Here is a 12,253-nt window from a genome sequence, read left to right as displayed (position 1 = left end):
CTGTATTACGTGTCCGTGTAGCTTACTGTATATCGGAAAAACAGAGAGGAAAGTGAAGATCAGGATAACCTAACATAAGAGTATGATCCGCAAGAAGAACACAAACTCCAACTTAGTGGTACATTGGCTAGATCAGTGACACAACATTGCCCAAATACAGTTCCTGATACTGGATATCGTGATGTCCAAAGAAGGCATTGACTAACAAGATGCTGCTACAGAGAGACATTTTCTGGATAAAGAAACATAATACCATGACTCCCTTGGGTCTCAACAACAAGTTGGACATGAGTTTCTTTCTATAAATCCCACGAGCCTAGCAACTTACCCTTGTAGATTAGCCTAATTTATGAACTTCATCATGTGCTGGGCCATTTTTACACAATTCTCACTTAGCACATCAACCACATGTTTTTTTTTATACCATAAGTTGGGGCAGAGGGTAAGGTTAACATATCAATGCATATTGTAATCTTGAAACTGAACATGTTGTGAACTGCCGTTTTAAGGAATTTTTGTATATGCTATGCCGACAGTATTTTTTTGTTATGTATGATTCTTTGCAATCACTGTGTCTTGCACTGGTTTGATTGAGATATCCAGTGACAGGCGTCACCGAGATCATGGTTATTTCATCCTGGTTAGCTCTTCATGAGAGATGGTCCTACAATTTGATGAGGCTCTTTTTTATTTAGATAGCCTGTTGCTGGGATCACTGAAAACATGTTTGTTTCAGCCTGGTTACCACTGTTGTGATCAAGGTTTCGCAATAACAGCCTGAAATGGCTGATGACAGAGAGGATTGACTCATATTAAACACTAAATTAAGTGCCATTTTAACATGGTCACCATACAGCAGAGAGAAGGGAACACTTACTGAGGTGTCCGTCGTTTGTGTCAGCACACAGAAGATGCAGTTTTTGTCGGGTATATAACCAGAAACGCTTCAGTTGTAGAGAGGAACGAGATATCGTCTACCTGTTTAAAAGGTGATTAGTCTGGACATTGAGAAGGCATTCAGGTACGGGGAAGTAGTGGGTAGTAATACTTATGGGTCAGTGCAAAATTGCAGATTATGTGTGTTCATTATACATTGGTTTGTCATTTGACTCTTTATGAAGTTATGTTCAGTTTGAAGGAGACGTGAGACCATTACTATATGGTGGAACGGGTTAATTGTGGTTTCAAGATTCTCTAAGGTATGTTAAGGGCTCACTGGGAACATAGAACAGATTTATGTACTGTTGACAATGCGTCATTTTCTCAAATAACCACTTGGTGTTATTTACCCAGGATAGAATTTTAGACGGTTCCACACTCCATGTGAGTATAATGGAGTACCATTTTCATGCATCAAAGATGGTGAGGGGTGGGATGCTACCTCACTAACATTGGTTGTTTAAAAGTTGTTCAAAAGGTCTTGCTACGGGGACATGAGCCTGTTCTTGTTAAAGGGAGCGTATTGTGAATCATTGAGGCACGATACACATAGGAATTCACACAGCAATGTACTTACCTTGCTTAACACCTTTACTGCTAAGGCAATATTTTGGCCCCCATTTAATTTCCATTGAAATCAATGAAAAGTGCATGACGAGTTACCCTTGTCATTAGCAGCCAAGAGGTTAAGCATGAGCACTAGAGTACGGTGCAGATTGGTTCATCAAATAGTGGTAATGGCGGATTTTGGTTTGCTTTTTGTTCCTTTTAAAGACGTAAGTTTAAGGATAATGTATATAATACATACTTTGGATTTGTTTTAAGTAGAGGCTCCTGAGGAAGGGACTCTTCGTTTCGAAATGCATAGGGCAGCTCAAGCAACAATGTTGGATCCACAGATGAAGAAACATCGCATATAATTTGTGATGTCATGTCGTAAATTCTATATTGCAACTGTAAATTTGCTTTGTTTAAACTTCAAATGAAAAATGTGACAGAGATGCAAGACATGAAAAATAGTTTTTCTTTGATAAAATCCGTAAGAATAATGTGTGTATATATATGGAAAAAAGTTGTATGTTAAATACACACAGCAGTGCACGCAGGTTTTCCAAGCAAAATTCTTTAGATTTGAAACTTTGCTGTGGATCATACATGTAACGGTGCCACAAATGGCGGAAGACATGTCCTGTGCTGCAAGTACATATGACAGTGTCTCTCAGTCACCCATACACATATATCCTACTCATATACACATATGTTCATACATCCCCAATAACCACACTCTCACTGACACACATGGCATCCCTCTCATTGTGCCCCTAGTCAAAGTATTTTGTTCAAATCATAACATCTGGCTCTATGGACATTAGGTTGAAAGTCAATTAAGCTGGGCGCAGGGGCATCTGGTAACAATGGGTGAGTTGCTTAGCCTTCAGTGGCTCAAGATTATTTTCAATGATCATAAGAAGTTCTCACTGCAGAAAAGGTTGGGATAATTATAGATTTAGAATGAAGAGATTTGTATTGTAAGCTAATCATAAATGACTAAGAACTAATTTGATGAAATGCACTCATTAAGATTCACAGCTTGTATTAGGTCTTTGAGAATATACAAAACAGAATGGAATTTAAATCTTGAATAAAGAATGACACAAGGAGCCCAGATGACAACTGTCATGTAATGAAAAAACAGATTACGAAACGAAATATGTAGTAGTTGCATTCTGGATGGACTGGAAAGAAGCATTTGAGGGGAAGGGGCAGCCGGTAACTAAGAGGGGGCGGGGGGGGGTTAAAAACAAAACACAGGAAAGACCCAAAGTGTGACCACAAATAAGCTAGGTTTTTGTTAGAAATATGAGTTGGCATAACCATTGAGGCACTTTGTTCAGTATTACCTTGAGACATGATGTCCAACACTGTAAATGAAAACACTAAGAAAAGATACTGACAAGAAGATTTAGGACTAGCACCAGGTTGAACATATAAGTGTAGATGGTAACATGAGTGTTAGCATGTAAAAGGTGATATGGCTAAAAAAAAAAATAGGAGTTCTGTCCTGAACCATCTGGATCTCACTGAAAACTCATAGAAGATGTTATACATAGATATCATGGGCAACTGAATATTTTATGGCACACAACAGCTGCATGGCCATAAGAACTGTTTATTAACAAATAAGAAGTCTGAAGTCAAAATAGTGGAAAGTGTCACCACTGGTAAAATTACAAAATTCCTGATGAAACTTGTTTAAGGGACAAGGTTCCCCTATAGTTACAGTGAGTGACAATGGAGTGTCAATCGTTTCTTTCACTGTGTAAGCATATTTTAGCCAATTTCTGATAATGTCAAAATTACAGTATAGCTTTATTATTCATAAGAGAATACATTACTTGAGGGCATGAAGAGGTTGATATCGGACTGCATAAAGAGAGTTAAATTGTAGCAACAATAACTTAAACAAGTGCTTTCGATCCATGCGCCTTTCGCGTAGGTGTGTGTAAAATGCATAGGGCCTGATTACTAGTCTTGCAACCAACAGACTAGAGCAGGTGGTCCACCGTCGGATGCATTACGAATGTTTAAGTCTTAACGGTGGTGGACCGCTGGCTGTACCAGGGAACAGTCGTTCCCTGGCAGCGGTGCAACTGCACCACAAAGAAATGTGTTTTATGCACTTATATGGTTATAATAAATCATGTCCTTATAAAAGCCATAAGAATCATATCCATATTTAGTCATAGCCCATGCAGTCCAAATACGGCAAGGCTACTTCCCTAGACTCCTAGAAAGTACAACGTGTTCTTTAAACAAACCAAACCTCCAGCAACCTGGGAATTCCCCATGCTTTTGTTTTGATTTGTCAGAACTCCTGCGAGCACTGAAAGAACGGCCAGTTCTTAGTGACATCTTTTATTGACGTCTTATGTCCAACCTTACGTCAAACACGGCACCTTCCAGGTATAAATATACCAACACTTGCCTTAAGCAATACATGGTGGTTGGGAGCAGAGCGACGTTCTACTTGCCTGAAGCCCAGCCGATGCGAGAGCCGAAGGAAGCCGTCCCTCCCTTTGACACACCGGGAAAGAAGCTGCCTTTTCTCACGCCGAGAAATCCAGCTCCGGTGTTTCCAGTCACCCTTGCGGGTTACTGGGAGATCGAGTCCTGAGAACGAGATACAAGACCTCCTTCATTCTATAACCAAGGTACGGAGCTGATTAAAACCTTAGAGAGAATTCTTAATTCAGATTCTTGGCAAAAACCAACTTAACTAAAAACTGCAACTTACTTACTTCTTCCCACGTATTAGGCTTAGGTCAGGTACACCGGGGTAGGCGTATCTTAGAAGCACCAGTTGTTTTTATGTATGTAAATATTTTATCCATTTTAAAGTATCATATGGCTAAGAAACCATATCAATGCTTTTACAGTATTATTTCATAATACTCTTTTTACTGTACCACTTTACTTCATGATAAGTATTGCAATTGTGGCAATTCATTTCTCTTGCATGAGAAAGAAGACTGCTCAATAAAATAACACCTTTTATTGAAAACGCCTGTCTCTCTATTTCTCTGCACTCTGGTGAAACTAAGCATGCACGATTGACTGAGTAAAATAGTTGTCTATTGTTTTCACACGACTCTGGAGATATACTCCTTATTCTTGGGGAGCAAAGTTGTCATGTTATATGGTTGTCAGAAGCTAATCCCTTCTTGTCTGAATCAGGGAAGTTAACCCCTCCCTGCTCTTTCGAGAAAGTTTCTAGTGACCTCTGAGCTAGCTAGCAAAACTAATTAAGTCTAACATAGTCAGTAAAGACCTAGATGATCTCAGTCCTACGTCTACACTGCTGTTCATGTTATTCCAATGCGCAGAGCCTATTGGGAATATAGGAACTACACTACAAATGTGCTGAACGGGGACTGGCGCAGACCCGGTCAGTATATTACGAGATCGTTCACTGCCAGCATTTCATTGTGGGAGCCCTGCCATGAAAAGGCTGGCGGTGGAGGAACAAAGGGGGCCTTACAGGGCCCCTATTCCCCCTGCCATGGGGATACATCCAGGGGAGCACAACATTGCGGTGCCAGTTTTCCAAGCATTGCCATGGGAAAGGCAAAGGACCGCCAACCGTATCACGAGTTGAACTCATGTAACAAGTTCAACTTGTGACACGGTCAGTGGTCCTTGAGTGGGTTTCGCGCAGCGGAGCCGGTGTTGAGCCGGCGCAGTTGCGCCAAACTCATAATCAGGCCCATAGAGATTTAGGAGGGGGAATGACTGTTGATAGTCCCTTGGACCCCTTTTGGGTGACGAATTACAAGGATTCATGTCATACATTTGGGATCTATAAACCTCTTCCCATTCTTTCACCAGGAGAAATCCATTTTTAATTAGAAGAGGAAGGGTTTGTGACTTAAATTTAGAGTGGTTGTCAATAGTAGAGTACATAAACTAACCTCAAGAACACAAAGGGGCTGATTGAAAATCAAAACCAAAGTACTGATCATATCAAGGGTGAAGCAAAGAGACTGCATTTCGCCTCTGAATGCGTGTGGTTGTATCAGTCAGTACACCAAGCCAGAAAGCAAAGTGACGCAAATTATTTGGAAGTCCAAGTGATTCAAATACCATTTACAAATGAGGCAACAATTAAGAATGGAAAGTTTTTCTATTTCGGCGAGATTACCCAGGAGACCTAGAGCCACTGTTTTGAGATACACATTTTTGAAGGAATACTGCAAAGAAGGCTATTTAAATGTGTGGTCAAGGAGAAGTTTAATAACACTTTAAAATATGTATGATTGACATTAAAGATAAAAGGAGAGGTGAATAAAATGATGGGAATAAAAGAGAAAAAGAAGACAGCTGGAACACTGCATACAGTTGAGAGGATCCTCTAACATGGTAGTGTGTCAGAAAGACAAGAGTATGTACTAAAATTAAACATGCTTTGCTCGTAGATTGTTTTTAAATTCTTGTGAATTTATCTTCTAGGCAATCTTTCATTAAGGTTGTATTTATGTTTTTTTAATGTGAGAATTGATATATTCAAGTGAGTAAAGATTTGTGGGTTATGCTTATGCACATCATTGATGTAGCAGAGGGCAAAGAATCCAAGCATTCAGTATTCTAATAACATAGTTCTTGGATTGTAGACTACATAGTATTAAAGACAGTTACAACAATCTGAAGTTCAACATCTCAAACTCTTTCTGTAAATACACTACCCACTTTGTCGAACATTTAGAATCACCTTCATCAGACACATCAGAGGACCAGTGAACAGCTCTTGAAATCCTCTGTGTACTACTTCAAAGACCCTGAAACGCATTGAAATTGGTTTTAAAGGAGACTTCAATCTATGGATCAGTTTTTTTGTCAGGATATTAATACAACCATAACATAGATTTAACACCACATACACGAGTGTTGCAGCAAAATCCCAGCCACTAACTGAACAAGCATTGGCATAGTCAACAGGTCTCGCTTTCGGGACCTTATAAGTATTTAGTTTTGCAGCACAATATCCGTGGTGCAACATCAGCTGTTGCAAGGCTAAACCTTATAAGCGTTTAGCCATGCAACGATTGATGTTGTTGCACCAAAGATATTGTGCTGCATAACTAAATACTTAAAGGTCCCAAAAGTAAGACCTATTGGCAATGGCAATGCAAGTTCTCTAAGTCCCCCTAATGCTGGACCCCTGTTGCACTAAATAAAATATGTTGTATGTGGGGGGCTTGAGTTTGAGATCACAAGCGTTTTGAACCCAGTTAGTATTTGTATGGTAGGGCCCATTTTGTTTATGGATCAGTAAATAGGGACCTCATCTTGCCTGTGGGAACAAGCAAAGGAATGTGGAGAAAGCAAGAGCAGGCAGTGTTGGCGAGGTGCCTCAACAAACATCCGTTCGTTTGTGGTCTCGCCGTGCTGAATTAAGTTATGGGCATGTTTTTTTCGTAAAGTGTCTTACCATCGTTCCACTGACAAGGAACTCTGTGCATCCTCATGGAAGTGACCTGTCAAAACGCTCCGGTTGTTAGGGTTACCGACCATCAGATGGAGTCACCGAAAGAGCAGATTAGTTACGCAGCACTTCTACGTTCAGTATTCTTTGTCTGAGTCAGTGCATTAAATGACCTCACCATGGTAATCAATTGCTGATTACAAGCAGTGATAGAAGTCATGGGAATTGGTCAGCAGAGAAAGTTGATAAGTGGGCTGGGGAAGGAGGCTCACTTTCTGCGCCTTCTTATTTTCTTTGTCAGATGCATTATTTTTTCGGAGGCACGTAATACAGAAGTAATTTGCAAGAGATATTTGGAACTAGCCAGTCTAATCTGAATGAGCTGCCAATACTGAGAGGCTCGGGCCAGAAGCAGGCACACCGAGAGATCAGGGTTTAAAATCAATAAACGCACTTCTCTGTGATGCCGGTCCTACACTCATTTAGCAAGTGTTGTTTGTACAGGTTTCGCAGGTGCTGGCATAAGTCACAAAAGGGACATTTAAACGAGTTTCAACTGAATTAGCTTTGAATGCCTATCAGGCATTTTCCCTATCAAGCATTTTGTATATTTTATCACCATGTGCACAACAGGAAGTTTTGAAGGAGTATCAGGTGTCATGCTAAAAAAATGAAGAACGGTGCCCATGTATAGAAAAGATTTATGGCTGCATTAAAAGCGCCCTCGGGAACAGGGGAAGTAAACAATAATATGGTCGGAGTTACACGGCGCGTGCTGAAATGAAGGCATGTGTGCTGAGCTCAGCTCCTTAAATTTAAAATGTAAGCGGCGCTGTTCATAAATAAAGGTGCACAGCCATCTGTGTGTTAAAGTGCAGCGCTCACCTCTACCGCTCCTTACATTTTAATTGAAAGCCGGGCCGTGTAGAACAATTGCAGTGAAAGTGGCCTGCACGGCAAATCAATTAAAACAAGTCCAGGAGTTCTGCTGTGAAAGTGCATCGCGATGCACTTGGTAGAGAAAAGATTTATGGCTGCATTAACCCCTTCCGTGCAGCGAACGTCCAACGGTCGTCGCGTGCACTACCTCGCTGGTGCTGCGCACGACCGTTGGACGTCCGAATCCCGTTAGCGCGATCGAACGTCCGCACTGGGGCGGAATGTTCGACGCGCTAAACGGGTTAAAAGCGCCTTGGGAACAGGGGAAGGAAACAATGGTCAGAGTTACACGGCGTGTGCTGAAATGAAGGCATGTGTGCGGCTGTTAAAAAAACAAGCATTGGCTGCGTGAGCGGCCGCGAGAGGCGATCGGTGGTAGGGGGGAAAAGCGGGAGTTGTGTGTGTGTGAAAGTGAAACTGAACGAGATCAGGCGCTGAAAGCTGGCGGCTGCGCACGTAACCGCATGCTGGTGGCCGTCAAAAGTCTCTGGTGGCACTTTTAAAAGCCACTCACTAAATGTCTCGCCAGATTGTTGCATGCGCTGGCTCTAGCGAGACCTAAAAAACAAGCAATCAATCGATGCCGAGCATATGTTTCACAGTTGGGTTTCAAGAGCCACGCTCAAACTCCAGGCAGGGGTTTGGGTATTCCCTGCACAGTTCCAAAGCTCCTATGATAGAAAGATAACAAATCAAAGCCAGCGGCTCTAGCGCAGCGACCAACAGGTCAATGATTTGTTTGTAGAATGATGCAACCTTTGGCAAAAAAAAATCCTCTTCCCGCCGGTGACAGTCATGTGGTATCACAGGTCCCTGCTTCATACTTACAGATTTAATATCAGTAATATACTGTTTGCCACATTGTCATGCACCCGAACAAGGTGAACAGAAGAACCCCTCAAAAAGGAAATAATGTTTTCTTTCAAAATTTCATTTTATACATGGAATGCGTCTCATGTAATTGACAGGTCTTACGTCGCAAAAATGCCTTAAATGAGTGTACTTGGGTGTAAGCAGGCACTCTTATGATCATTTTATTAGAGGGCTGCGTGCCTGGTGAATTCAGTACTGATTATTTCCTTTGTGAAATCAACTAAAGGAGGTGTGGGGAGGCAGCTGCGTGTGAATGTTGTTAAACTAGCTTAAGTACTGCATTTTGATATTCAAGGTTTTTCAATACAACGTCATCTAAAATATAATCAAGGGCTTCATTTTCTTTTATAATATATTTACTAGGGACTGGACCTTAACATTCTGATAATAAACAATTGGGAAGAGGTGCCTGGAAGCTTTCTGTGTCTGCTACCTCGTGACACCATGTAGTGGCCCGAGTATGTGGTTGAGGGGATTGATCAGTCACATGCTATTGTATTATTTAGTAAATGTCTTCGCTTCTCCTACATGGCTTTTTTTAAACAAATAATAGACCGCAAGGGGCATGTTATCAGCGTTTTGCTAGTTTAACTGTGCCCCTTATGGAGGTCCATCTGAGGTACGTGAACTTAAAGCAGTTAAGAGACAACTTCTTACATAGAAAGATAATCTTGGTAACTACACACACCCAATTTGGTAACTACACACACCCAATAAACCTAAATTATCAGGGTCTGCTATCATCACAGGGGATACGAAACCCAAATCGTCAGTGTGTCACAAGGAACAGAGCAAATATAAAGTACCTACGAGTGAAATTTTACTTGCAAGATAAAAGCCATGCCATTATTGACGAAGGGATTCCTGAATTTAAATTGCCTAACACGCATTTCACCACTGTTAATTCGCTACTCTTCTATATGATTTCTGTTTGTTTCGATACCCACTGCAGGCAAGAGTTACTGTACAACAGGCCATCGAGCACACACACAATTCTTAGCTCGGCTTCGGACGTTGGCTGTAATACACCATAATGAGGCTGCTAATTTGAGATCACCCCAAGTGCCTCCATTAGTCAAATATATTCATTTGTCAACAATCCAACCATCTCCATTGATGCCAATCATCTACGAATTTGCGCAAACATTGCCAATTTGGGCTGCAAGAGAACCCACTCGAGTCTCCATATTCGGCTGATTGAAGACACTAAATCAAATCGGTATGCCCTGTACCTACCGCTTACACAAAGCCCCCCGCCCCCACCCCGGTCCCCTCACCGACTTTGGCACTTCCCATAACAGTTATACAGAGTATGCCCTCTGGGAGACTGAAATTGCTAAAATGGTGAAGATAATTTCAGACATACTCATTTGGCATTTCTCCAGCCCACAAAACACAACCAAGCCCTCTCGTTAACTTGTATAAAAATCCCTAAAGACTTGTATCCGTATCTTGTTATTTATACTGAGCTAACATTATGAAAATATACATCTCACCCAGGCTAGAACAGACACCACCGAAAAACAATTCCACGTAACTGCACCACACCTGAAACCATGCCTCTTAAGTCCAGCTGAAATCCTAGGTCTATCGCCCATTCCGCGATGACGACAGCATTGCTGTCAAGATGCTCTACGAATGACACCGCCAGACAGTCAATCTTAATCAAGACAACTTGGTATACAGGGCTTTATGGCCAGTAATGGGGGAAAACCCCAACACACAGCAGGTCGAGTCCTGGCCAACCCCTTACTCACGGCTCTGGTCCAGCTCTCGTGCCGCCTTGGCTGCCCGCTCTAGGCCGGTGGGGTCGAAGTGGCTCCACTTGTCCTTGGTTTTGCCCCCTGAGCCTCCAGCGTCCCCTCCCTCACCACCAGGACCGGGAGGTGGTGGGGGTGCTCCAGGGGGAGGCGGAAGCGGCTCAGACGGGGGCTTGCTCACTCCAAAGAGCCACGACATGTTGAGTTTTACGGTGTATGAAGATAAGAAGCCGGGTACAAGTGCAACTGCTTGATACACATGTGAGGCACAGTGAGCCCAGTTACACTTGCGTCAGAAGAGAAACACTGTTCACGGTCAAGAAAGAAAAGCGCATGCGCCACATCAGAAACACCGTGTTACTAGCTTTCCTGAAGTCAAACTGCGCATACGTGCAATGATACACACTACTTCTCACGTCACTATGAAAATAGCTACGCATGCGTTCACCACGAGCTACGCCATCGACCCCACGGTCTGATCTCACATTGGCTAGGATTGACCCACTGTCAACCAGTAAGAGATGTCATGTAGTTGCCATGTTATAGTCAGTCTTCTCCTTTCTGTTTGACTGCTGTCTTGACCCTTTCAATTTAACCGAGGCAATGGTGCCTGACCTAAACATGGCCGATGTTAAAGTGCAACGTGCTGTCAATGACAGACAGCGTGCTCTTACAGCGATTTGGCAAATCATATATGCTATGCTAACACACCCAATTTCGACGGGAGACTCCCGGTTGTGTAAAAAAATGGCTTACTTTTAGCTGTCTCCAGCCTGAAATTGCCTCTTTTATTAACAGAAGTCATGTCAACGGGGTAAAATACATTCTCCCTTATTATTTTTTGAATTCTCCCTATTTTTTTTATTTATTTATTCGGACTCAAACATAGCTTCCAAGTTTTCAGATTACTAATGTGTGACATTTTCATGGGACATTTTACAGCCATATGTGTGACATTTTGAGTGGTACTCATCTTTTACTGTGTATAATACAATTAGTGACTTGCACCATAGTAGTACTTCCTCAGTTGCAAGGTGGGATTTCATAACACCATAAATAGACAAGTCACTATTAACTACTGTGAAAACCATCATTCAATTCTGTCCCTGTCTGGTTACACACACCCAGAGAAACTGAATTGACCAATTGACGTTTCGCATTGTAAAATAGTGCATTTCCCATCATTACGTCAACTTGCATTAATCTTTTATTTAAGGTGTGTGCATTATTTTATGTCGTTACATTAAGGTGAAAAACCAGAGACAGAATTATTATGTTCTTTATAACCACATCTTTCATGCACACGCCCTCACTTTATAATACTGCCTCCATCCCACTACATTTAGAGCTCTAATGCTGGACTCACAGGCTCTAGTCTAGTTTAATCCTAGTTACACTGCCATCAGAGTCATTTGGAAGACTATATAGCAGCTGTCAGGGCTGATTAGCGTTTTTAAAGTGTGCGCTCAGCCGCCAGCATTGGACTACCATACAAGGACCCCACAGACATAAAAAGAGAGAGCACAGAGAGGCAACACAAATATTAAAAAACACCGATGCTAAACAAACAGATCTTTCCGGACTCTTCAATGACGTTATCAGTTCCTTTAATAGTTTCTCAAACCACAAATGCGTAATATAATGCAGGTGCAGCCAACACATTTCATCTTGAATAGGGCTTCCTCAGGGCTGCAAACATAACATAAATACAATCAAACATCAACAAATGTCAGAACATTCAGGTATTTAAACATGACAGGAT

The 12,253-nt window shown here is 41.8% G+C and overlaps 1 protein-coding gene across 1 annotated transcript in view; it reads right to left on the bottom strand.

Moving 5' to 3' along the window:
- The window catches only part of LOC147710752 (ATPase family AAA domain-containing protein 3-A), a 554,267-nt gene extending 543,458 nt beyond the window's left edge, over positions 1 to 10,809 (bottom strand). The window contains exon 1 of the mRNA XM_086921474.1: positions 10,489 to 10,809. Within this exon, the coding sequence (XP_086777600.1) occupies positions 10,489 to 10,690 (202 nt within the window). The 5' untranslated portion in view covers positions 10,691 to 10,809. The remainder of the gene's footprint in view (positions 1 to 10,488) is intronic.
- Between the last annotated feature and the right edge of the window lie 1,444 nt (positions 10,810 to 12,253).

This window comes from Lissotriton vulgaris, chromosome 5, assembly GCF_964263255.1.
Source record: "Lissotriton vulgaris chromosome 5, aLisVul1.2, whole genome shotgun sequence".
Lineage (NCBI taxonomy): Eukaryota > Metazoa > Chordata > Amphibia > Caudata > Salamandridae > Lissotriton > Lissotriton vulgaris.
Note: the sequence above shows the minus strand (reverse complement) of the source record. Positions and strands in the feature narration are given on the sequence as shown.